Source organism: Ovis aries, chromosome 24 (genome assembly GCF_016772045.2).
Source record: "Ovis aries strain OAR_USU_Benz2616 breed Rambouillet chromosome 24, ARS-UI_Ramb_v3.0, whole genome shotgun sequence".
NCBI lineage: Eukaryota > Metazoa > Chordata > Mammalia > Artiodactyla > Bovidae > Ovis > Ovis aries.
Genome location: NC_056077.1, coordinates 27,192,952 through 27,220,277, shown reverse-complemented (window position 1 = coordinate 27,220,277; position 27,326 = coordinate 27,192,952). Strand labels below are relative to the sequence as shown.

The window sequence follows — 27,326 nt, the reverse complement described above, 5'->3', positions numbered from 1 at the left end:
TGCCGCTTGTTACTGTGGGAAGGAGGTTTTTCCTACAAAGAACTTGTAAGAACCATCCGTGAGTGAGTGAGTGATAGTCACTCAGTCATGCCCGACTCTTTGAGACCCCATGGACTGTAGCCCGCCAGGCGCCTCTGTCCATGGAATTCTCCAGGCGAGAATAATGGAGTGGGTTGCCATGCCCTCCTCCAGGGGATCTTCCCGACCCAGGGATCAATGCCAGGTCTTCTGCATTGCAGGCAGATTCTTTACCGTCTGAACCACCAGGGAAGCCCTAAGAACCATCGGTCGGCCCATGAAAACAGTCCTGCAAATTTTAAACAAATGTTGGCCCTCTTTCATCTGCAACTGTGTAAATGTCGGGGACATTTCCTCAAGACAGAACAACAAAAAAAAGGCAGGTCTGCTGGAAGAACCTACTCTCACCTCTTGAGGCCAACCCCCCTGCCAACCATTTGGGGTCTGTGGCCAGTGGGTGCTTCCTACCTTGATCGTCCCCCTCAACTCCACCGTCCCGTTCACTTGGACAAGGATCTCCTGCCTGAAGTCGATTGGGCAGCGGAACTCAGTTCCAAACAAGCAAGGCTGATGGGAAGAAGGAAAGCAGGGAGTCAGAGAGGTCTCTTTCCACCTGCCCCCTGCCCAGCCCCTGCCCCGCCCCTGCTGCAGTTGCTGAGGTCACGGCCGGTACCTCAGCCACATCAGATGGACTCTCCAGATTTCTGGGGCTGCAGTTGACTGGAGGCTCCTGGGAAGGAGGAGTCAGGGTCTTCAGTTAGTCCAGAGCTGAGAGGATGCTGGCCCCTTGAGCCCAGACCCATCATTCCTCCCCACCTCTCAGATACCACCTTGTCTCCCAGTTCACCCCTGCTTGGTTCTTGGCAGGTTCAATCAGTCCACTACCATCTCTACCCATCTCTCGCCCCTCATTCCCCATCAGGAGCTCCCCCTCACAGACCTGGGTGCCCTTCCCTCCTCTGGGCCCACTCACCATCTGTATGCTCCACCTGTGGGTGATGAGCCCCTCGCTGTGCACCCGTGGTACCCTAACCAAGGCCTCCAGTGGGGGCACGTTGTCATAGTTAGAAGGCTGGATCCTCACCTGGTACAGAAGACAAGGGGCTGCAGAGCCCTGAATGCCACCCCAACTGTCACCCCAGATCCAATCCTCCTTGGCTGGGGCCCAAGGACCCCCCTCTTCATTAGGCAGCGGGCCATGGTCAATCACACCCTTAGAGCTTGGGTTCTTCTCTGCTTCCTCCATGTGGCTTACTCTTGCCCATCCTGCAAGATACTGCTCAGACATCATCCCTGAAGGTCTGGCTGACTCCCCCACAGCACTTTTGTTCCCCAGCAAGATAGTAAACCATCTGCTTGTGTGTGTGTGTGTATCCCCCTAGACTGAGCTGTGTGAGGGCAGGAGCCAGGGATCCTTTCACTTGCACTTCATACGGCCATGACACAGTACGCAGCACATAACCAGCCTCACAAGAGTTGTTTTCTGAATGAGTGGAAGAGGAAGGACATTTAACAAGGACGGATGCAAAAATTATTTGCACAATGCAGGTTGGCAAAGACATTTTGGCAAGTGCACTGGATTAATTTAAGAAACATTTCCTGGGAGTTCACTGGCTTAGTGTTTAGGATTTCAGGCTTTCACTGCTGTGGCCCAAGTTCAATCCCAGGTTGGGGAACTGAGATCCTGCAAGCAGTGCCTTGAGGCAAAAACAATCAAACAAACAAAAACCTAGGTTTTCTCTGAAAGACATGAATTGGATTCCATACCTAACTGAGAACACAATTAGCAGATCAAATGTCTACATAATTGAATCTTAAAATAAATGGGAATTTTCTATTTCAAAAAACCAAAAAAGCATTATAACACTGAAAATCAATTATGCATGAATGCGTGCTAAGTTTTGCGACCCTATGGACCATAGGCTGCCAGGCTCCTCTGTCCATGGGATTCTCCAGGTAAGAATACTGGAGTGGGTTGCCATGCCCTCCTCTAGGGGGTCTTCCCAACCCAGGGATCTAACCTGCATCTCTTATAGTCTCCTGCATTGGCAGGTGGGTTCTTTACCACTATGCCACCTGGGAAGCACATATCAATCATACTTCAGTAAAATAAATACAAAAACCACAAATCAGTGACTTCCCTGGTGGTTCAGTGGTTAAGACTTTGCCTTCCAATGTAAGGGGTGCAGGTTGATCCCAGGTCAGGGAGTTAAGATCCCACATGCCTCAGGGCCAAAAAGCCAAAACAAAAAACAGAAGCCATATAGTCACAAATTCAATAAAGACTAAAAATGGTCCATATCAAAAAAATTTTTAAATATGAGAACAAAACTCAAAAAACTAGGTTCTTTCTTAGAGTACTGGGCTCTAGATTCTGAGTTCTTGAGTTCTGTGATTCCAGAAATAATTTATCCAGGGCTGGAAAGGAGCCGATGAGTATGCTGCCACTGGGAGCGTCTCAGGAAAGGATCACAGAAGGTGGAGGGTTGGGGTCCTTTAGGGACAGGATCTAGTTGGTCTCTGCTGCATACTTAGTTCTTAGGATGGGGCTGCGCCTGGCACTTCTAAGGACTCTTACACATTGAGGTTCATACCTGGTAGATGTGCTTGACATGGTGGATCTTGGGACTCTTGGGGGTGAAACTGATATACAGCGTGGAGTTTTCCTGGCTGCGGAGAGAGAGGAGCAGCTGGAGATGATGGAGAAGACAGCAAACCAGTCACACGGGGGGCCCAGGGCTAGGGGAAGCCTTGGAGTTGCCAGCCACTGTTCTAGAAATGGCGCAGGTTCGGTCTCACATCATCCTGACGCTGCTCGGCTGTTGCCCTTTGGAAATTCAGGCTCACAGAAGGGGTCGGTCTCACTCAGAGTCCGGCAGTGGGGGGCCAGGGCTGGATCACAGAGGGGTGGCCTTTGGAGCTGTGTTCTCCCCACTAGACATCACCTCGCTGGGGCCTCCGTTGTCCTCTGGACCCCACTGCTTATCCCCTAGAGAACTACACCAGCCTCTGGACCACTCCCCACTCCATCCTTCTAATGACCTTCCTAATCTTGTCATGCATTTCCTTTGAATCCATCAGTGGTTCCCTGGTGCCCACAATGAGTCAGGTCCAGTGTTCCCCCACAGCCAGACCTGCTTGTTTCCTGGTCTACCTGCTGACTGCTCCCCGCTCACACCTGCCACCTCTGGGCCTGCCCACTCCTTGCTCCCCGGATCGGCCCCACTGTTTGCTGCCTCCATGTTGCCCCCTCCACTTGTCTCTCTGATAACCACAGATGCCTTCCTTCCTGGCCCATATCTGAACCACTTCCACCCCCATCCTCCAGACCCCAGTTCAAGCTCCTGTTCCCCACCAACCCTTCCTTCCAAGTGTCCTCCAATCCACATCATCTTTCCTGACTCTAATTCCATATCACGCCTCAGAAAACATCATTGTGTGTGGCATTTATGTTCAAAAGCACCAGGGACGCCGGCTCAGACACCATCCTCATCCTTATCTCATTCAGATGACTTAAAAATGCCACTTCCTTTTTCTGGCTTCCTCCCCTTTTGGTAAACGAGAAAATCCAACAAGTGAGCCCTATGGGTCCTTCCTACCACAACATTCTGAGACTCATTTCCTCTGTGTGTACATGAGTTTGGGCTCTCCTACCTGACCATAAAATCGTGGGCAAGGGTCACGGTGAAAACTTTTCTATCTCTTCTAGCTCTGCTGGCCCCGGGGAAGAGGGAGTCTAGCACAGCTGGAAGTAGTAAAGAGCTTGGCTGGGGTTTGAAGTCAGACAGACTCAAGTTCAGATCCTGGGGTCAGTGCTTCGTAGTTGTCCCCTCTGGGCAAGTTCTTCCCTTCTCTGGGCCTCGTGGTTCATAAGTAAATGGGACAGAGGCAAATGGCTGCCCCACGAGGTATTAAAAGCTCCCAGGAAAGTCCCCAGCTGTGCATCGCAGCTGGTGCAGAAGGTGACACCAGGTCAGTAAGTTTCCATCTGACTCAGACTCAGAACTCTCTGAGGGCCTTTGCTCTACAGAATACTGAAATCTGCTGGGGTTGTGGCTGGAATCAGTTCTTATCGCCCCTGGGCCTCTAGTGGGTGGGGGGAGGGGCAGCCCTGGGAGGAAGGCTGGGGCCCTGCGTGGGGAGGCCGAGGCAGGAGGAGAAGGCGGGGTGGCTGCTCAGGACTCACTCCTTGGTGAGGATGTTGATGGGGTACATGACAGGGATGCTGGCGGTGGCCGAGTTGTCCTCCAGGAGGCTTGAGTTCTCATTGTCGCTGCAGGGGGCAGGATAGAGGGCGGTGTTAGGAGACAGCTTGGCCAGGACTGTGAGACAGTCTGAGGCCAAGGGCGGGTGGAGACGCGGCTGGGGGTCTGCTCACCAGCTCACATTGGCGTGCAGCTCGATCAAATCCCCCCAGGAGCCTTTCTGCAGCGTATTAAACATCACCTGGATATCAACCTGGCAGGAGAAGAGAAGGGTATGAAGAAGGAAGGGGCCTGGGCCTCGGGGGACTGCCTTGGGCCCTCACAGCCCCGTGGCCCCACTGCCATAGTCATAGGAACCTCCCTGGGCTAGGTGCTTCATCCCCACTGTAGAGACGAGGATACCGAGCTTCCGAGTGATTAAGACGCGAGTGTACGGTCACAGTATGTATGACCCAGCCCTGGGTTTCTCCGATTCCAAAGTCCAGCTTCTTGAACATGACACAGGACACCTCTGCACACACTCTCTTGGGGGTAGGGAGTGGGGTACACCTGGCCTTGTCAATCACCTTCCCCTTCCCCAGAGCCAGGAGCTCCCTCCCTCCCCTCCTGAGCTTACAGCCCCTGGCCACTGGGCTCCTGGGGGCTGGAGGCACTCACCATGCTGTCTGCTCCGAAGATGGGAGAGCTCACGTTGCAGGAGAGGGCCCTGCTCTGCAGTATGGCCTCCTCAGGAAGCTCCTCGCAGCCCACAGGTACATGGCTATGGGGCTGGGGGTGAGACGCGAGAGAAGGAGCTTTTTAGTGGGCAAAGCTAAGGGTTCCCCAAAGGCCACTAACCTCTCAGGGCCCACTTCCTCCCTGCCAGGGCCCGTGTAGAGAACAGTTGGGCCAAAGAATCAGGGATTCAGTACAATGTTCACTGTAATGATTTCCCTGTGGTCCAGCATTTAAGAATCCTCCTGCCAATGCTGGAGACGTGGGTTCCATCCCTGGTCTGGGAAGATCCTACTTGTGGGGGGCAAACAAAGCCTGTGCGCTGCAACTACCGAGCTGGTGATCTAGAGCCCACGTCTCAACTCCTGAAGCCCATGGGCCCTAGAGCCTGGGCTCCCCAACAAGAGAAGTCACTGCAGTAGGAAGCCCAAGCACTGCAACTACAGAGGAGCCCCTGCTTGCCGAAACTAGAGGAGGTCCACACACAGCAAAGAAGATCCAGTGTAGCCAAATAAACAAATAAAGTTTTAAAAAAGATGTTCGCATATGTATGACTGAGTCCCTTCACTGTTCACCTGAAACTACCACTATGTTTTTCATCGGCTAAACCCCAATACAAAATAAGTTTAAAGTTTGGGAAAAAAAATAAAGGTACAGGAATTTTTTTAAAAAAACAGTACTTAAAAAACAAGGATGTTCACTGCAATACTATTTATCCTAGGGAGAAACTGGAAGCGATCCAACAAGCCAAAGAGAAGCATGGTTCAGTGAATTGAGGTACAATCACAGGAGAGTTAAAATGCTACATTCACACATTCAGTAACCATTTCCAAAATGTATTTGATCCTGGGCTAAGCAGAACAAAACCCTTTATCTTCATGACTATCTGGAAGGGACAGGTTTCAGCTTAGATTGGGAAGAAAGTTAGACAGGAAATAAGGATTCAGGCAAGTTGAGTGACTTTCCCACAGTCTCATAATTAGGTAACCTTGGCAGGAATCTGGTAGGAACTTGAACACAGGTCTGTTTAACTCCAGATCTCAAGTTCTTAATAGCTCTACTATGTGTCCCTTAAGGAAGCACTCAGAACTTCCATAGTGGTCCAATGGTTAAGAACCTGCCTGTCAATGCAGGGGACACAGGTTCCAACCCTGGTCCAGGAAGATTCCACATGTGAGGGAGAAACTAAGCCCATGCACCACAACTGCTGAAGCCCGCACGCCCTAGAGCCAGTGCTCCGCAACAAGAGAAGCCAGCGCAGTGAGAAGCCTGCGCACTGCCACGAAGAGTGCCTGCTCACCGCAACTAGAGAAAAACCCGCGCGCACCAACAAAGACCCAATGCAGCCATTAAAAAAATAAATAACAATTTTCAAAAAGAAGCAGTGAATGTTGCTGTATAAGAATAACTCAAGGGTCCATCAACAGGTCAGCAAAATGTGCTATATCCTTGTGATAAAATATTAGCCTTAAACAGGAATGAAATTCATACGCTATCCCAGGGATGAACCTCAAAAACATTAGGCAAAGGTGAAGAACAGTATGCTAAGTGATACAAAACACAAAAGGACAAGCATTATATGACTCAAGGTATACAAAATATCTAGAGATGGCCAATTCATTGAGACAGAAAATAGATTAAAGGTTACCAGTGGCAGAGAGTGGGGAATGGGAGTTATTGCTCGTGGGTACAGAACTTTTTTTGGAAAGTTCTGGAAACTTTTTCAGATAGATAGTGGGGATGGTTGCATGAACTGTGAGTGTACTTTTTTCTTGTTGTACACCTTCCACTTATACAGTGCTTTCTGTCAATTATATCTCAATAAAACTGGAATTAAAAAAAAAAAACAACCCAGGCCATTCCTCGAAAACATGTTGGTCACCTTTAGGAGGAAGGTGGCTCCATCTCTCTGAATCTGTGTACTTCTTTTTGGTCCCCAGGTCCTTAAGCCTCTGTCACACTCTCCATCTCATGCGACCTTCTCTCTAATCCCATGACATCCCCAGCTTCACCTCTTGTTGGCAAATCTGAGGCTCACAGAGCATGAACCTTGTATCTTAGTTCTCACAGTTCATGGGTGGCCATCAGGCTGAGAACCCAGACGTGATCTGAAGACTTCCACCCACATCTGCAGGCTGTCCTGGCCGCCTGGGGCTCCAGGAGGCAGCAGATGCTGCAGGACTAGCCTGGCGCCTGGTCTGTGGGCAGGCCCTGCCCTCTCACTCACCTTGAGCGCCTCCACTTTGCGGAATGAGAGTCCCTGGGGGAAGGTCAGGGTGACCTGGACCCAGTAAGCATCTTCTGCTGTGTTCCGCAGTGTCAGCCTCACAGAGAGGCTGGCGGAGGGGGTCAGATGCAGGATTTTGGATCTGAGGGGAAATCAGGGCAAAGTTATGGGAGTCCATGAAAGAAACAGGATCAGAGGTGGAGGCTTTCAGAACTGAGGGATCCGGTAGGCCAGAAAAAAGAAACATAGCAAAATGTGCTCCTATGCACAGGCTTTAAGTTTTGCCATCTCCTCTATTCCTGATAGGAGGGCTGCAATGAACCAGCATTTCTCAGAGGAGGAATCTAAGGCCCAGGTGACAAATAAGAGTCAGTGTCCATGGGGGTCTTCAGACCGTCACATCATACAAATACTACTTCTTTCTTTTCTTTTAAAAATTACTTATATATTTATTTATTTTTGGCTGCTTCAGGTCTTGATTGTGGCATGGGGGCTTAGTTGCCCTGAGGCACGAGGGATCTTAGTTCCCTGACCAGGGATTGAACCCGGATTCTTTTTTTTTTTTTTGAACCCGGATTCTTAACCACTGGACCACCAGGGAAATCCACCCTGTGTTCCTTCTATAGCCAGGAGCTGCCTCAGGAAAACACTGGGTGAAACAGGAGGGCCCGGGGGTGGGAAGCCTTACAGACCTCATGTCGGAGAAGGCCAGCTTCAGGTCTGCCTCACAAGTCTTGTCCTCTCCGCAGTTCTTCTCAAAAGGAATCTGAAAGGCCAAGAAGAAAGGACCTGGAGGCTCAGGTCCCCACACCCAGGAGGGCTGGCCCCCGCCTCTCTGTCTGCCCCTCTGCCCCTCTTACCTCCTTGGTCTCCAAGTGTGGTGAGGGTTTCAGGATGGGCTGGATGTCCCTGCCCTGCTGAGCACGGAGGAGGGGGAGACAGGAGTAGGTGGTTGAGGCAGCAGAGCTGGAGGGCTCAGAGCCGGGGCTCAGCTGGGGGGTGGGGTGTGGTTGCATCCCTCCCAGGAGCCAAAGCCTTCCCAGTGTGGGCCCCACCTCCCAACTCAGCCTGAGGCTGTCTGTGCTGCCCTCCTCTGGAGGCAGCTCCTCGAGGGAGGCTCAGCACGTGTGTCCACTTCCCATCCTGGCCAGGAGATCTGGGCCTTGACCACGCATTCCCCTAGCTTTCCCCAGCCCAACTTCTCTGCTCTCAGGAGCACCTGGCTGCACAGCATCTAGGCTCTTCTGCTGGGGAATAGCTCTTCCTGTGGTTCTTTCGTGTGAGTCCCACTTCCCTTCTAGAATAGCTCTCCAGCTCTTATTAGATCAAGGCCAGTTTTTTCAATGTTTCTAGAATTTCTGCTCTGGACCAGACTCCCATGTGCATGCATGCTCAGTCCCCTCAGTCATGTCTGACTCTCTGTGACCCTGTGAACCGTAGCCCCCCAAGCTCCTCTGTCCATGGGATTCTCCAGGCAAGAATACTGGAGTGGGTTGCTATTTCATCCTTCAGGAGATCTTCCCAACCCAGGGATCAAACCTGAGTCTCTTATGTCTCCTCCATTGGCCACCTGGGAAGCCCCCAGGCCCCCCCCACACCAGAGAACAAAACAGACACCCTGCCCTTCCTCCCAATCTGGTGAGAGAAAGGGCCAGGCACCCTCAAGCATGAGGGTGGGACAAGTACAGGATGTGTTTAAAGGGTGTAGAAGGGGACTCTCCCATGCTTGGAGATCAGGGAAGCTTCCTGAAGGGATGGCATCACAACTGAAATATAAAGGATGAGGAGGAGGGAGCCAGGTGAAGAGGATGGAGAGAGAGGAAGAAAGAACAGTTTACACCGAGACCAAGGCAAGAGAGACTGCCCGCGTAAGGTGTAAGGAGCAGAGAGGTGCTCAGACCGGCTGGGGTGCCACCTGTCAGGAGGTGTCCAGATGTGGGGTCCAAGTCCCCCTGGCCTGACAATTCATATTAGGCAGTGGAGGGTAATGGGGTCACAGAAATATTTTATGGGTGATCCTCTGTATGTTCTAGAGAAGACTCCAGCCTCCTCGACTTCTAAGCCACCTGCCAAGCAGCCTCTGACTCTTCCTTAAAGGCAGGGGTCCTGGCATTCTCTGCTGAGTGCTTTCGCCTACCCTCAACATTCACACACAAATTATTCCCACCACCCACCAGAAACTACAGTCAGTCCCCAAAGGGGCATCCAGGGCCTCTGTCTTGCTCAGTTGTCCTGACAGAAGCTAAGCCCACCTTCTCATTGTCTCCAAAATTAAAACCATGCCTCTCCTCCCGACAAAGTCCACTCATTCTGTGAGATCCAGAACCAGTGACAGACTCCCAGGAAGCCTTTTTGACAACTGTGACCTCAGGTCTCTTTTTAACCCTGAGTTGCCACCCCACACAGTTTGTCTTTTCTTTTAATTAGTACCAGGGGGAGAAACTGCTGGTTGTCCCTGTACATCCTGAGTGCGTGGCAGATTGGGGAGTGGGGCACTGGCAAAACCCACATGGTGCTTAGCAGTCACCATGCTCCAGCTCTGAAGGGGCCCACAATGCTGGGACTCACTTCAGAGCAGAGACAGTGCTGGAGTAAGACAGAACCTGCTTGTGCCGGGGCAGGGGAAAAAAAATCCAGGGGTCTTGGCTGGTGGCTCAGTGGTGAAGAATCTGCAGCCAGTGCAGGAGACAGGGGTTCGGTCCCTGGTCCAGGAAGATCGCCCAGGCTTGGGAGCAACTAAGCCACAACTATTGAACCTATGCTCTAGAGCTTGGGAGCCACAACTGCTGAGGCCATGCGCCTGCACCCTGGAGCCCATGCTCTGCAGTAAGAGAAGCCAGTGCAAAGAGAAGCGTGAGCACCACAGCTAGAGAGTAGCCCCCACTCGCTGCAATTGGAGCGAAGCCTGTGCAGTGGCAAAGACCCAGCACAGCCATAAATAAAACAATAAACAGCTTTGACTGGGTCTGTAATCAACCAAGAATATTCCTTAAAAAAAAAAAAATCCTCATCTTCAGGCTTCCAGGCCCAGGTTCCTTCCATCAGACCCTGCTCCCTTCAAACAGAAGCTAAACCAGTGGCTGAGTGTCAAGGATTTGAGAAGAGGACACCAGGCTTTTGGTGCTGGGCAGGGAGCATGTGATCAGGTAGACAAAGATAGACAGGGTTTTCCTCTTCTTTTCCATAACAAGGGCACCCCAGTGAGGCTCTGCGGGAACTACCTGCCCCCTCAGTGGAGTATCCTTTGGCAAGGCTGATCAAGGTGCCCTGTTCTTCCACAGATATGGTCCTAGGGCTTCTGGTGTTCTCTCCCTGGAATTTGAATCTCTCAGACATTTGCCTCCTGTTGGAAGCCTAATGAGGCTTCCCAAGTGGCCCAGGGGTAAAGAATTTGCCTGCCAATGCAAGAGACGCAGGTTCAATCCCTGGGCCGCGAAGATCCCCTGGAAGAGGAAATGGCAACCCACTTCAATATTCTGGCCTGGGAAATCCCATGGACAGAGGAGCCTGGCAGGCTATACAGTCCATAGCATTGCAGAGTCAGATACAACTGGGCAAGAGAAGCCTAATGAAGTCTGAAGCTGATGCACTGAGGGACTGGGAGAAGATTCACAGAAGGGGCCATGCCCTGGGCAGTCCATCCGTTATTTCTTCCTACTGAGAGCCCCTAGAGACTCTACCCACGCTGGTCCCCCATCTTTCCAACCCCAGTTTTCCAAATGTCTTGTAAGTACAAAACTCCCACAGACTCCTTCCTGCTTAAGTAAGCATATTTCATTTCTACTGCTTGAATCCAATATAATACAATCCTGCCAAATCGAATTTCTATTCTCCCCTGTTTACTATCAATTCCCCCAGCTCATCTGTTCTTACCGCCCTTGGGTCCCTCGGTGTCCCTTCTTCCTCCCAGAGAGAGTAACTTAGGGAGACGTTGATGGGAGAGATGAGATCTTGAATGCATATCTGAGGACCACAAGAATACATCCTTTGTCAAGCGTTTAACCTTTACAACACTTCCAGTGAAAGACACACCTTGTCCGTACTTTATAAATGAGGGAATTCCAGCAGCCAGTTGTCTGAGAACTTACCAATGGGAATATGTTTACTACACATCGGGTGTTTGTGAAATGCCTGACTTGCTTTTCTGTCAGTGTTCATCCCTCAGCCCCAATTCTAAGGCAGGTATCAGCCATCAACCACCGTGCTTTTCCTCCCTGAGTCCTAACAGAAGCCCCCAGATCTTTGTCGAACTCATCTAGGCAACAACTATCAAAGTTTGCACAAAGAAAAAATACTCTGGAATAACCAGAATATCTTAGGTCCTCGAGAACAGGAGTGGGTCTTAGTCTTTTTAAAAAATTAATTAATTTGGACACCTTGGGTCTTAGTCATGGCACCCAGGATCTTTAGCTGTGGCATGTAGGATCATAATTCCTGGACCAGGGCTTGAATCTGCGTCCCCTGCATTGCAAGAGGGATTCTTTTTTTTTTTAATTTATTTAATTGTGCACTTTATTTCTATTATTATTTTTTAAAATTTTTTATTAAAGGATAATTGCTTTACAGAATTTTGTTGTTTTCTGTCAAACCCTCAACATGAATCAGCCATAGGTATACATATATCCCCCTCCCTTTTGAACCTCCCTCCCATCTCCCACCCCCATCACTCCCCTCTAGATTGATACAGAGCCCCTGTTTGAGTTTCCTGAGCCATACAGCAAATTCCCGTTGGCTATCTATTTTACATACAGTAGTGTAAGTTTCCATGTTACTCTTTCCATACATCTCACCCTCGCCTCCCCTCTCCCCATGTCCATAAGTCTATTTTCTATGTCTGATTCTCCATTGCTGCCCTGTAAATAAATTCTTCAGTACCATTTTTCTAAATTCTGTATATATGTGTTAGAATATGATATTTATCTTTCTCTTTCTGACTCACTTCACTCTGTATAATAGGTTCTAGGTTCATCCACCTCATCAGAACTGACATGCGTTCCTTTTTTGTGGCTGAGTAATATTCCATTGTGTATATGTACTACAACTTCTTTATCCATTCATCTGTCGATGGGCATCTAGGCTGCTTCCATGTTCTAGTTATTGTAAATAGTGCTGCAATGAACAATGGGATACATGTTTCTCTTTCAATTTTGGTTTCCTCAAGGTATATGCCTTCAAGGGTGATTCTTAACCACTGGACCACGAGGGAAGTCCAGAGTCTTGGTCTTTTATGTTATTATTAATACCAGTGCCTGACACTTCGGAGACATTCAGATTATACTTAGGTAACATTTCCCCCAACTTGAAGAGGTAGGTATCATTATCCTCAAATTATACACAAGGAAAATGAAGTATAAAAAGGTGACACATTTCCCTAAGGACCAGAACTAGGGAGTGAACCCAGACCCTTCCAACTCCCAAGCCTAAAGTCTTTCTATGATGTCACAGTGCCTCTTGTCTGGCTAATTTCTATTTAAAATGTCTAAATTCTATGGTGGGGATTTGCAGTATGAGACAGACAAGCTCTGAATGAAGTAAGATTGTCAGTGATAATTGTTGAAACCAGGAGATGGATATTTGGGATTTCATTGAACTATTTTTTCTACTTTTGTATGTCCAAAATTTCCCTTAATAAAAAACTAAAAGCAAACTTACACACCAATTTTATACTCAGTTTCTTATGAAATACTTAAGAGACCAGGATAAAATCTAGTATCAATCCTATTTCACACAGGATGGTTGTCAACAAACTGAATTTGGATATTTTAGCAGTTATTTAAACTAATAACTTAAAAAAATTCTTTTGGGGATGGATGCTAATAATAAATGACGATGTATACCTGGAAAATAGTGACACACTGCCATGCCTGAATATTCCATAAGACTATATATTCTGTAGCCATTAAAAATAATCTGGGGATTTCTCTGGTAGTCCAGTGGTTAAGACTCTGAGCTTCCAATGCTGGGGGTAAGAGTTTGATCCCTGATTGATTGGGGAACTAAGATCCCACATGCTGCTCGGTATGGCTCCCCCCCAGAATCAATAAATCTGAAAGCTAGACTGCAGCATTGATATACAATGTGTGAATAGAGTATGGGAAAAATGGTAAGCATTTTACAGTTGTAGTCATGTTAAAAATGCCTGTGGACGTGGATTAAGGACTCTAAGATAACATGCTGAAGGTATAGTCACTACTATGGTACAAAGAGGAAATGGTAGGACTGGGAGATCAAGGTGACCTGTGACCCTCACTGGACAATGATGGAGCTGAGCCTGGCACTGGGGCTGCCTCCCACTGTGGTCAGCTCATCCACCCCTCCCCTGCCCCAAGCAGCCTTGCTGGCTCCTCACCGGGAAGTGGAACCAGAACATAAAGCAGGACTTGACAGAGGTGACAGCTGTGTTCCCGTTGAGTTCGTGTTTCCCTCCTGGGAACAACCCTCGGCTTCGGGTCCGATGGCCGTCCAGCTGCAGAGTGTAAGTGAGGTTGGCAACCAGGTGCCCTGGGCAGGGTGGAAAGGCAAGACGTGAGTGGTGGCAGATCCTGGGGCCAGGGGCTGGGATTGGGGGCCACCCAGAGGACAGCACTGACCTTCGAAGGTGGAGATGAGAGACTTGACCTGGAAACAGACTGTGATGTTAACGCCTTCCTTCTCCTGGTTGCTGGTGGAATAGGAGCACTCGACTTCACGTACTGGGATCTCGGCCGGGGAGAAGGACATGCTTGTGATGATGTCTACCACAGGCCGAGAGCTGCAGGGCAGGAAACAACCAACACTCTCCCTTGGCCTCAGCTGCCACCCCTAATCAGACCTGGGGCTCCAGCAGAATCCAGAGGACTTCCCTTCCCCACTGCAGACCTCATTGTCACTGTCTCTTTGCAACAACAATAATAATGATCATTCATTAGGGCTCCCCATAATGATAATTCATCCTACCAGCCTTCTGACCTATTTTCCATACAGAAGAGTGAGTTTCTAAAGAAAGAAGTCAGGGAAATCCCTGGTTGCTCAGTGGTTAGGGCGCCAAGCTTTCACTGCCAAGGGCCCAGGTTTGATCCCTGGTGGGGGAACTAAGATATTGTACTACTTCAATGCCAGTAATCTTGCAAGGATGCCCCATGATATTCAGAGTAAAATCCAGACTTTTCACTGTCTTTTCATACCGCCTGCCTCTCCAGTTTTACCACCTACCACGCTGACCCTCTTTCAGTTCCTTACCCTCTTTCAGTTCCATCATACTTGTTTTTTTTTTGTTTTTTTTTTTTAGTAATTTTTAAAATATCTTGGCCTGACTTATTTATTTATTTTTACATTGTGGCCTCAAGGCATGTGGAATCTTAGTTCCCCAACCAGGGATCAAACCTGTATCCCTTGAAGTGGAAGCTTGGATTCTTAACCACTGGACCACCAGAAAAGTCTTGACATGTCATACTTTTGCCTGCCTTATAGCCTTGGTACCTCCTGGGCTTTCAACATAGAAAGCTCTTATCCCAGATTTCTGCAAACCTGGCTCCTTCTTACCTTTCAAGTCCCAGCTCCTCAAACAGGCCTTTCTTGGCCATCCAGCCTATCGTAGTTCTCCCCTGCTATTCTCTCTCACAGAACCCTGTTCATGTCCCTAGTGGCACTTACCACAGTTATAGTTACCTATTTATTGTACTTTTTTATTATATGTTCCCCCCGACCCCATACACCCCGCAGTCAATGCCTGTTTCAGTACTGAAGACAGCAGGTGCATCAAGTACTTAGCATGATGTCATTCACTATGTGACATGACATGAGGCTTCCAGTGACTCTAAAACATGCGTCAGGCAGGAAATGCCATTACAGTTTCAAAGATGACTAAAACCTTGAGGTCCGGAGCAGCTAAGTGACTGGGGTAAGATGACCCAAGAAGTTAATAACGGTCTTTGACTTGAACTCAAACGACCAGGTTCTAAAGCTATCACATGCTTCAGTAGGAGGTTTTAGTGTCAGACAGTTGTTGTTTAGTTGCTAAGTTGTGTCCAGTTCTTTGAGACTCCATGGACTGCAGCCCACCAGGCTCCTCTGTCCATGGGATTTCCCAGGCAAGAATACTGGAGTGGGTTGCCGTTTCCTTCTCCAGGGGATCTTCCCGACCCAGGGATCAAACCCACGTCTCCTGCATTGGCAAGCGCATTCTTTACCACTGAGCCACCAGGGAAGCCGGTGTCAGACTTCAGTTCAAACCCCAATCTGCCACTGAACAGCAGCTGTGTAATCTGGAGTAAGACATGAAGCTGGTATAGAAGGAGAACCAGGTTCACAGGGTTGGGCTGAAGACCAAATGTGCTGATGGCGATAGCATTTAGCATGACGCCTACTACACCACAACTGCTTAAAAGATGAGAGCTGCAACTACCCCTAGGTAGGACTCAGGAGTCCCATCTTACCTGAGCACAATCACCTGGCCCTCAGCCCCCACAGCCACATCTGCCAGGCCATCCCCGCCGAGGTCCTTCACCCCGTGGATGGAGCGTCCAAACCATTGAATTCCTGAGAACATCTGGGTCCCTTCTATCCGCTGAAGCCAAGAGAGAAATTCATGCTAAGCTAGCGGAGAGGATGGGCAGAAGGGTGGGAAGAGCTGGACTGGGGAGCAGGATAGGGGTTTGAAAGCTTCCAGGGGCCTGGGAATGGGTTTTGATTGGCAGGTCAGGATCCTCACCTGACTGGGCCGGGAGCTCAGCCCCCCTTGCTGCCCATTGAAGATGTACACAGCCCCCTGCTCCTCCAGAGGGGCTCCCACAGCCACGTCCGTCAGCTCATCCCCATTGATGTCTGTCAGGGCAGCGATGGCGGCTCCAAATCGTCCAAGGGGGTAGCCGGTCTCCCCTTGCAGCTCTGAGACCATTTGGAACCCCAGCTGGGAAGGAGCAAGGCGACAGGTTGCGCCTCAGTCACTCAGTAAGCTTTCACAGGGTAAGGCACTGGATCTGGAGTGTGTGTGCCCGCTTCAGTCGTGTCCGACTCTTTGCAACCCCATGGAACGTAGCCCACCAGGCTCCTCTGCCCATGGGATTCTCCGGCCATGAATACTGGAGTGGGGTGCCATTTCCTTCTCCACTGGACAGGAAGAACACTACAGAAATACTGGGTGTGGTCCTTTCCAGAACTGGAACAGTGCCGTCACATCAATCTGGGTTCAAGTTCCAGCTCCCGCTTTTTTATTTGGCAGAGGTCTAACTGCTGGACCACCAGGGAACTCCCCACCCTTGCTGTCGGTATGACTTCGTGCCTTTGGAAAGTTGCCCAACTATGCTGAGCTGCAACATTTCCATTCATAAAGCTCATAGTATCCCAGAAAGTGATTATGAGACTCAAACGAGGTATCCTACATATAAAAAGTTTGGCACTGGGCCTGGCACACATTTTAGCCACCCCTGCATACTAGCTATTGTTTGTCATTGTTCTAAAGGTCTGATTAACACAGGGTCAGACAGGAAACTTTCAGAATAACTGAGACCTGAGAAAGCCTGGGAGTCTCTCGCTCGTTCTGTGCTTAGTTTTCTGGTCCCCACCTGTATTTTCTGGTAGATAAACACCCGGCCTCCTCTCTGCTCCCCATAGTACAGGGGGGCTGCAATCAGCAACAGCTCTGTCTCCCCATCTCTGTCCACGTCAACGCCACACAACTCGCCACCAAAATAAGAGCCAACCTGCAAGGAGAGGAAAATGTTTGAGGAAGAAATCCAGAGCCACACACCTCTTTCCTCATCAGCTGCACCACATCCATCCTACTCCAAGCCCTCAAATAAAGGTGCAAGTCCTGGATCCTGAGACAAGCTAGGACCTGCGACACCTTGGGCTGCAGCGTTGCAATGCTTGGACCTGCACACATCTCTTTGTATTTTATACAAAGAAATTGTGTGAGACTAAATTTAACTGTGTATGTGCCCGCAGTTAGGTCAAATTCTGGACAAATGATACAAAGAGACCAAAAAAACCTAACTGCGGCTTTTGAAGAGCCTGGAGCAAAAACAGGGGGTTGGGAGCAAAAGCAGGGTAATGCACATGCCCCCGGCACCCAACACCACCTAAGGAGTGGGCAAACCACCTAAGTCAGCCCTCCCTCATAGAAGGAACCCTACCCTCACCTCACAGAAGGAACAAGTCTGCCCCCTCTTGGGGAGCAAGCCCACAAGGGAACCTGTTGTTCTTGATCTGCCCTGCTGCATCAAGGACCCCAGTAAAGCCACGCCTGAGTTTCTTGTCTGGCCTCTGATCAATTTCAATTGATGAAGGAGGCCAAGTAACAATCCAGCTTAGAGCCCATATGAATTTAGACAAGCGGGGTTCTTTTTGTTTGTTTGTTTAGTTGTGGCCCGTGGGCTTAGTTGCTCCACGGCATGTGGGATCTTCCCGGACCAGGAATCAAACCCGTGTCCCCCCGCATTGACAGACGGATTCTAATCCACTGTACCACCAAAGAGTCCAAATTGGGTTCTTAAATTGGCAAGAAAGTGAAAGTGTTATTCGCTCAGTCGTGTCCGACTCTTTGCCACCCCATGAACTGTAGTCTGCCAGGCTCTGCTGTCCTGGGATTTCCCAGGCAAGGATACTGGAGTGGGTAGCCATTACCTTCTCCAAGGGATCTTCTCGACTCAAGGATCGAACCTGGGTCTCCTGCATTGCAGGCAGATTCTTCACCATCTGGGCCACCAGTTCAGTTCAGTTGCTCAATCATGTCCGACTCTGCCACCCCATGGCCTGCAGCATGCCAGGCTTCCCTGTCCATCACCAACTCCAGGAGCTCACTCAAACTCATGTCCATTGAGTTGGTGATGCCATCCAACCGTCTCATCCTCTGTCGTTCCCTTCTCCTCCTGCCTTCAATTTTTCCCAGCATCAGGGTCTTTTCCAATGAATCAGTTCTGTGCATCAGGTGGCCAAAGTATTGGAGTTTCAGCTTCAGCATCAGTCCTTCCAATGAATGTTGAGGATTGATTTCCTTTAGGATTGACTGGTTGGATCTCCTTGCGGTCCAAGGGACTCTCAGGAGTTTTCCCCAAGACCACAGTTCAAAAGCATCAATTCTTTGGTGTTCAGCTTTCTTTATAGTCCAACTCTCACATCTATACATGACTACTGGAAAAACCATAGCTTAGACTAGATGGACTTTTGTTGGCAAAGTAATGTCTCTGCTTTTTTAATATACTGTCTAGTTTGGTCATAGCTTTTCTTCCAAGGAGCAAGTGTCTTTTAATTTCATTGCTGAAGTCACCATCTGCAGTGATTTTGGAGCTCCCATACCCCCCAAAAAATGTCTCTTGCTGTATCCATTGTTTCCCCATCTATTTGCCATGAAGTGATGGGACTAGACGATCAGCCATCAGGGAAGCCCCTAAATTGGCAAGAGGGGATGATAGAACACCCCAGAGGCTTTGTGGGGAACAAATGTGACAGTGGTTGGCATAGGGCCACCACACAACAGGTGCATGAGTGTTCAGAAGACGACAGAGAGCATAATTAGTATCACGCCAGCCCCTCATCGACTGATGCCACTGCAGCCACGCTCACCTGGATCCCGTCTATTTTCTGGATCTGGCTCCAGGGTCCTCCTCTCTTTGGCTGTTGGAACAGCAGCACCCGCCCAACATGCTGGTATCTGGGGGCTCCAGTGGCCAGCAATGACATCATCCCTCGGGAGGGCAGCCAGGTCACCGTGTAACCTGAGGAGAGAGAGAGGGAGGGCCTTGGAGTCAGGAACACAAGGGCTGCTGAAAGAAGGCACACCCCAGGGGAAAAGGTGGTGGAGATCCTGGGAAGCTGGGTTAGCAGGAACGATGCACTGAAATCATCAGAAGACCTTCTCCTGAGAAGAGCAGCCATGTGCTCCGAGGGGTACAAATCCTGGCGCCATGGTCCAAAACTATTTCTCAAACCGTGGATAAAACGCATGCGCAGACAAAGCAGCCGCGTGCTAAAGGGTAAACATCTTTCCGAGATTCAGTTCACCTGAGGGTCTGTAAAGGAGACTACCTTCTTTTTAAAGAATGAAATAAAATGTGATATATTAGTAAGAAGAAGGCAAAGTTTGCATGAAGATTAAAAACAGGGCAAGAGAGACCTCAAGACTGCCAGCCTGCCCTATGGATTTCATACTTGGCAGTTCTCACACCGCATGACCCAATTTCTTTCTTTCTTTTTTTTTTTTAAGAAAAACATTTATTTTTGGCTGAGCTGGGTCTCAGTTGCAGCAAGTGGGGGCTACTCTCCTGCTGTGGTGCAAGGGTTTCTCACTGTGGTAACTTGTCTGTTTCAAGCACAGGCTCTAGAAGGCTTCAGCGGTTGTGGTGCACGGGCTTAGCTACCCCACAGCATGTGGAATCTTCCCAAACCTGGGCTAGAACCTGTGTCCACTGCACTGGCAGGCAGATTCTTAACCGGTGGACCACCAGGGAAGTCTCCAGTTTCTTAAAACCAATCTCTTTATAGATAGATGAGAAAAGAAACAAAAAGAATTATTTATCTTTATAAAGATACAGATCTAGATATATCCTGTTGGCTTTGTTTCCTCCGGAGAATGCTGACTGATAATATACATTTGTGTATATTATTCTTTACATATATACGTAAAGAGAGATAAATCAAAAGTGGCCAATGTTAATAACTGATAAGGTGAAAAGTATATGGGTGTTCACTGTACTGTTAACTTTTCTCAAAAGTTTGAAAATTTTTTCATAAAAATTTAATAGAAAAGATTGAAATGAAAAGATTATACAAATCAATCAGCCTCGAGACATAGCCTAATAAAAATACTGAAATGTAAATAAACATAAAGAGCTGGGGTGACAGAGAATGAGATGGTTGGATGGCATCACTGATTCAAAGGACATGAGTCCGAGCAAACTCTGGGAGATGGTGAAGGCCAGGGAAGCTTGGCACGCTGCAGTCCATGGGGTCCCAGAGAGTCAGACACAACTGAGCGACTGAACGACAAACACAAAGAGTAGTGACTGTACAGCACAGAGAATATAGCCAATATTTTATAATAACCATAAATGGAGCATAATCTATAAAAACTTGAATCACCATCTTGTATATCTGAAACTAATATATTATTGTAAGTCAACCATACCTCAAGGAAAAAAAAAAAAAGGAGGTGACATGAAAATATTTCCTGCTTCAAAGTATCACGGAGGTTATCTTCATACTTCACAGCTTCTGTGGCGAGGTTTCCTGCCCTCTGTTCCTACTGACAAAATGCTGGAGCAAGTGCTGCAGGAAATTAGATCAGGGATTGTGTGAGAGCCAAGAGCCAGCTTATAGGACTGCTCTGAAGATGGCTCACTAACCCAACTTGACCTTCTTTGCTTATTTTTTAAAATTAATTTGTATTGGAGTATAGTTGATTTACAATGTTGTGTTAGTTTCACATATATAGCAAACTGATTCATATACATATATCCACTCTTTTTTAGATTCTTTTCCCATATAGGCCATTACAGAGTATTCAGTAGAGTTCCCTGGGCTATATACAATATATACTTCTATTTTATATATAGTAATAAATGGCAACCCACTCCAGTATTCTTGCCTAGAGAATCCCATGGATGGAGAAGCTTGGTGGGCTACAGTCCACGGGTGGCAAAGAGTCAGATATGACTGAGGGACTTCACTTTCACTTTCACTTTAATGTGCATATATCATTCCTGATCTCTCAGTTTATCTCTTCCCTGCATGACCTTCTTTGCTTAGAGCAATTCAAAGTGAGTGAGACAAAGAGATGTCTGAGAGTCTATAGCCCAGGAGAGGAATGGTGAAGAGGCCAAACCACTCTCCTGGTTTCTTCATGTATATTCCTGAAGCACAGGGATTAAGAACTTGATCTCTGAAATTAGAGAGACTAGGTTTTAATCCAAGTGTGACTTCTTCCTGGCTGTATAATCTTGAGTAAATTACTTTCTTTTTTCTGAGCCTCAGTTTTCTCATTAAAAAAAAAAAAAAATGAGACAGTACCAATCTTACAGGGTTGTTTTGAGGATTAAATAAGATCGTGGATGTAAGATGCTTGGCACCATGCTAGTGAAACATAAACTAAGATCTGAAGGACAGTAACGTAGCAGGAAATCAAGAATATATTTACTTCTACATATATATAAACACACGCACACAGACATCTATGTGTGGGGGTGTGTGTGTGTGTATTGTGGGGTGGGTGCCTAACTAGAGATTCAACTTTGGCATTATTTCTTATTTAGGGAGCCACCTTGCCAACTATTTTACAGTACAGTTGTCCCTAGGTATCCGCAGTGGATTGGTTCTAGGACTTGCCCCAATACCAAAATTCACAGACGCTCAAAGTCCTACAATTGGCCCTTGATATCCCCGAGTTTCAAATCTGTGGCTTCAACCAACCTTGGATCATAAACATGGAACCCACAGCTGCGGAGAGCCAGCTGGATACTGAAGCACAAAAAACCTCTTTGAAGGCAGCAGTGTAGATGCTGTAGGGTAAGTGAAGTGGTTACCAACCACAGACCCTGGGTTCCACCCACTAGCTCTGTGACCCTGGACAAGTTATTTAAAGTCCCCTGGGCTTGGGACTTTCCTGGTGGTCCAGTGGTTAAGAATCCGCCTTTCAGTGCAGAGGATGTGGGTTCAACCCCTGGTCGGGGAACTAAGTGCCCAGGGGCAACTCCACCCATTTGCTGCAACTAGTGAGCTTATGTGCTCTAGAGCCCAGGCACCATAGTTCGAGAAAGCCCTCGATCTGTTGAAGACTCAACGCAGCCAAAATAAATAAATAAATAGTCTCCTGGCCTCAGTTTCTTCATCTGTAAAATAGAGATGATAAAAATACCTACTTACAGTGTTGCTGGGAAGATAAAATGAGATCAAAGAAGTTAATAGGTGTCATGCACTTAGAACAGTGCCTGGTGCATAATACTTGCACAAAAAAAGAATGTATGAATGCTAAGTCGCTTCAGTCATGTCTGACTCTTTGCAGCCCGTGGACTGTAGCCCACCCAGTTCCTCTGTCCATAGGATTCTCCAGGCAATAATATTGGAGTAGGTTGCTATGTCCACCTCCAGGGGATCTTCCTGAATCAGGGATTGAACCAGCATCTCCTGTAGCTCCTGCATTGCAAGCAGATTCTTTACCACTGAGCCACTGGGGAAGCCTTCACAAAAAAAGAATACTTGTCCCAAATACTTGTCAAAAAAAGAAAATGAAAAAAATCACTTGGGGCAGTCCCCCTTAGAAGGGTAGATGCGTGATGAATAGCACCAATTTCCCCGAGGAAAGTATTTAACAAGATCTTTGTGTTCTGAGAGTTGAAAAATAATAGTCTTTGTGTAATGAGCCCACTCCTAGGCAAGGGTCACATGTGAGGAAGGGAGGAAGCTGTTGGTTCTAGACCTGTGAGGGGGTTTGACCCAGAAGCAGTCCTACTGCAGGGCTCTTGAAGTCAGTTTATGCCTTGAGACTGGTTGAACATGAACTAGAATGGCTATAACCCTGAGTGCAAGGCCAAGATCCCTCTGTTCATGAGACTGGCATCACCTTGGATGAACAGCATCCCCAGGACTGTGCAGGACAAGACATCACGAGGCAGAAAGAAGTAATAACAGTTGTGAGTTGACCAAACGCATTTCCTCTGTGCTTGGCATCTGGTGAACTCTTGAGACTGAATCAATCCTGGAGTTCCTGGACAATTCTAGAAGAAGAAACCTTGCAGAGGAAGGGCTGGTCCGCCTATTAATGAGTTAGATTGTTTTAAAGTGTACTTGGACTTTCCTGGTGGTCCGGTGGTTAAGAATCCACCTGCCAATGCAGGCGACGTGGGTTCGATCCCTGGTCAGGGAAGATCCTACATACCATGGGGCAGCTAAGCCTGTGCACCACAACTACTGAGCCTGAGTGCTCTAGAGCCCAGGCTCTGCAACAAGAGAAGCCACCACAGTAAAATGTATTCAGGACTTAATGCATCAATTCAGTTCAGTTCAGTCGCTCAGTCGTGTCCGACTCTTTGCGACCCTATGAATAGCAGCACTCCAGGCCTCCCTGTCCATCACCATCTCCCGGAGTTCACTCAGATTCATGTCCATCGAGTCAGTGATGCCATCCAGCCATCTCATCCTCCGTTGTCCCCTTATCCTCCTGCCCCCAATCCCTCCCAGCATCAGAGTCTTTTCCAATGAGCCAACTCTTCTCATGAGGTGGCCAAAGTACTGGAGTTTTAGCTTCAGCACCAGTCCTTCTAAAGAAATCCCAGGGTTGATCTCCTTCAGAATGGACAAGCTGGGTTTCCTTGCAGTCCAAGGGACTCTCAAGAGTCTTCTCCAACACCACAGTTCAAAAGCATCCATTCTTTGGCGCTCAGCTTTCTTCACTGTCCAACTCTTACATCCATACATGACCACTGGAAAAACCATAGCCTTGACTAGACGGACCTTTGTTGGCAAAGAAATGTCTCTGCTTTTCAATATGCTATCTAGGTTGGTCATAACTTTCTTTCCAAGCAGTAAGCGTCTTTTAATTTCATAGGTATGACTGAATGACAACATAAAGAGGTTGGGCTTCCCTGGTGGCTCAGAAGGTAAAGAATCTGCCTGCAATGCAGGAGACTTGGGTTTGATCCCTGGGTCAGGAAGATCCCCTATAGGAGGAAATGGCAACCCACGCCAGTATTCTTGCCTGGAGAATTCCATGGACAGAGATCCTGGCAGGCTATAGTCCATGGAGTCGCAGAGTCGTACACATCTGAGTGACTAACTTAGACACACACACACACACACACACACACACATAAGACTGGGCGGTTTGAATAACATTGGTAGGCTCTGAGCTATAGGGATGGTCTTCAGTTGTCTAGTACCTGGGCCAGGGATGATTTAGGTCAGGGCAGATACTAGCCTGGTGCATGAAAGTTAGATAAAGAACTGATCGGGGAGCAGGCTCTGGATTGGCTGGTTGGCCAATGGAAGGCCTTCTCCCAGGCAAGCAGTTTTCTACCTGTAGAAATTAACTAGCCCTGGGAGGAGCCAGTCTCTCCAGGACTAGCGAGGCCATAACATGTCAAAGCATCATAAGACACAGAAAATAAAAATGTGATTAATACCTAGGTGAGAGGTTATTAAGGAAAAAATAAAGACTGTCAGGACCATACTTGGGGCTTCCGTGGTAGTTCAGGGGTAAAGGATCAGCCTGCCTATGCAGGAGACTCAGATCCCATCTCTGGGTCAGGAAGATCCCCTGGAGGAGGAAGTGGCAAACCACTTTGGTATTCTTGCCTGAGAAATCCCATGGACAGAGCAGCCTGATGGGCTGCCGCCCATGGGGTCAAAGAGTCAGACATGGTGAGCATGCACCCACACACAAGGGGCTGTTAAAGAAAAATGGAGACTATTATGACCATATTTAAACTGAACTTCTTCATACTGTTGCTTCATTGCTTTCATTATGATTTTGAAAGTCAACGTGAGTGATTCTCTGGTTCCCCAAACCGGAAAGAAACCAGCAGAAAAAAAAGAAATACTTACCCAAATATCCTTCCCTCGATTCTACTGTCGGTTGTTCATTCCCAACAAATGTGCTGCTCTGCAGGTCTGCCTTCAGGTCGAGAAAGCCCCCAGCCCAGTCCTTGGCTCCAACGGCCCCCACAACGCCATGGCCCTGCCAAGAGTGGCAGACGAGCGGGATCAGCTTCATTCTCACCACTTTCCTCTGCTGGTTGCCCCAGGCCCGTCACTCACCTCACTGAGGTCCGCACTGATCCCGCTGGAGGACAGCTCCATGTTGAAGGATGTCAGGTCCTGTTTGCTTGTGCCTGAGGGATGAAGTAGGGAGAATGGGTTGAATCCCAAGGAGCAGTGATGCTCATGAAAGGACTGAGAAAAAAAATCACACAGCATCTGCCCATAGGCAAGGTAGAAGGAGCATGAACTTTTGGGGGGGCTGCATCACACAGTTTATGGGATTTTAGTTCCCCCACCAGGGGTCGACCCTGGGGCCCTAGCAGGGAGGGCACCAAGTCCTAAACACTGGACCATCAGGGAATTCCCAAAAGCATGGACTTTAGAGTCAGACGGGGAAGCCACTTATGCCCTGAGTGTCCCCTGAGACTCCATGGGACCCAAATGTGCATATTCTGTTATCCAACTCAGCACATCTAAGAGGCAGCTGTTGATTTCTGTTTCTCCTCAGGCTTCCCCTCTTCAATGAAGGCCACTCCCATCCACCTAGCGACTCATGCTAAAAGCCAGGAATCAACCTTGATTCTTCCCTTTTCTTTCGTTCTGTTTAATTTCTTTTTGACCATGCCTCAAGGCAAGTGGGATCTTAGTTCCCTGACCAGGCATCTAACCCACATCCCCTGCAGTGGAAGCACAGAGCCCTTACTACTGGACTGCCAGGGAACCCCCTTGGACTTCATTTTTTCCTTTTTCTATGCCTTTTTCCACAGAGCAAGTTAACTCTTTTTTTGAAAAATGTGTATCAGATCCCATCTTTCACTTTCTTAAAGCCTTTCACAACTTCGCATTGGTCTGAAGACTAAAATTCAAACTCCTTATGAGGAACTGGGAGGCCTTGCCTTCCTCTCCAGCCTTTTCTCTCCCTTACTCCCCACATTCATTACACCGACCTTTTCCCCTGTTCCTCCATGTCCATCCCTGCCCCATCTCTGGGCCTTTGCACTTGACCTTATCTCTGACTATAATCCTCTTTGTCTACTCTCCTCCCATAACTGTCTGATTCTCATCTTTCACGCCTCAGCTCAAAAGTCATCTCTGAGTGAATTTTATCTCAATTAAAAAAAAAAAAGGCATCTCATGAGAGTTCCTTGGTGGCTTAGTGGTTAGGATTCCAGGCTTTCAATCTGTGACCTGAGTCCAACCTCTGGTCGAGGAACTGAGATCCCAAAAGCTGGTCAGTGTGGCCACAAAAAAATTCTGCATCTCAGAAAGGCCTTCCTTAAAAAGCTTCCTTAACATGGCTTCTTCCAGTTAAACCTGTATTATCTCTTTATTCATTTACTTTACAGTACCTATCACAATCTTGAAACATCCTGCTTCAATCCAGTTGCTCAGTTGTGTCCAACTCTTTGTGACCCCATGGACTGTAGCACTCCAGGCTTTCCTGTCCATCACCAACTCCTGGAGCTTGCTCAAATTCATGTCCACCGAGTCGGTGATGCCATCCAGCCATCTCATCCTCAGTCATCCCCTTCTCCTCCTGCCTTTAATTTTCCCAGCATCAGGGTCTTTTCAAATGAGTCAGTTCTTCAAATCAGGTGGCCAAAGTATTGGAGTTTCAGCTTCAGCATCAGTTCTTCCAATGAATATCCAGGACTGATTTCCTTTAGGATGGAATTGTTTGATCTTCTTGCAGTCCAAGGGACTCGTCTTCTCTAACACCACAGTTCAAAAGCATCAACTCTTCAGCACTCAGCTTTCTTTATATCCAACTCTCACATCCATACATGACTACTGCAAAAACCATAGCTTTGACTACATAGACCTTTGTAGGCAAAGTAATGTCTCTGCTTTTTAATATGCTGTCTAGTTTGGTCACAGCTTTTCTTCCAAGGAGCAAGCGTCTTTTAATTTCATGGCTGAAGTCACCAACAGCAGTGATTTTGGAGCGCCCCCAAAATAAAGTCTCTCACTGTTTCCACTGTTTTCCTGTCTTACTATCTTTCTTTGTATTTATTTGGTTTTGGCTGTGCTGGGTCTTAAGGGCTTTCTCTAGTTGCCACAAATGGGCTTCTCATTACAGTGGCCTCTTCTGTTACAGAGCTCAGGCTCTAGAGTGCTTGGACTCCATGGGTGCAGCCCCTGTGGGATCCTACTGGATGAGGGATCACATACATGTCCCCTGCATTGGCAGGAGGACTTTCAACCACTGGACCAGCAGGAAAGCCCCTTATCTTTCTTTATTCAACCTGAACATGAGTTCTATGTTGACACTATCCCTGAGAGTCGGATTCACAGTGTCTGCTCCATAGTTGCTGCCAGCATTAATCAATAAGATGAAAATAATTACCACCAGGCTGGCAAGGATACTAAGAATGGATTCAGTGATATAGATAAAGGGCCTGTGACCTGTAAGTTTTTAAGAACCATAGCCATTATTATGAAGATGTGTTCATTCACTGAAGAAATATTTACAGTCACTAAATACTTGGTGCCAG

General features: G+C 48.1%; 1 protein-coding gene across 2 annotated transcripts in view; it reads right to left on the bottom strand.

Annotated features, from left to right (window-relative positions):
• Window positions 1-27,326, bottom strand: part of ITGAL (integrin subunit alpha L) — a 42,905-nt gene that overhangs the window by 3,109 nt on the left and 12,470 nt on the right. Inside the window, exons 10-28 of one of the 2 annotated variants that reach the window (XM_027961106.2) lie at window positions 24,889-24,962; window positions 24,676-24,808; window positions 18,706-18,857; window positions 16,707-16,844; window positions 15,854-16,051; window positions 15,579-15,709; window positions 13,755-13,915; window positions 13,514-13,665; window positions 11,038-11,127; window positions 8,025-8,078; window positions 7,857-7,930; window positions 7,165-7,306; window positions 4,881-4,991; window positions 4,397-4,476; window positions 4,205-4,291; window positions 2,613-2,688; window positions 992-1,102; window positions 692-748; window positions 487-585 (exon numbers count right to left, since the gene is read on the bottom strand). In XM_027961106.2, the coding sequence (XP_027816907.1) occupies window positions 487-585; window positions 692-748; window positions 992-1,102; window positions 2,613-2,688; window positions 4,205-4,291; window positions 4,397-4,476; window positions 4,881-4,991; window positions 7,165-7,306; window positions 7,857-7,930; window positions 8,025-8,078; window positions 11,038-11,127; window positions 13,514-13,665; window positions 13,755-13,915; window positions 15,579-15,709; window positions 15,854-16,051; window positions 16,707-16,844; window positions 18,706-18,857; window positions 24,676-24,808; window positions 24,889-24,962 (2,120 nt within the window). 2 annotated transcript variants of the gene reach the window in all.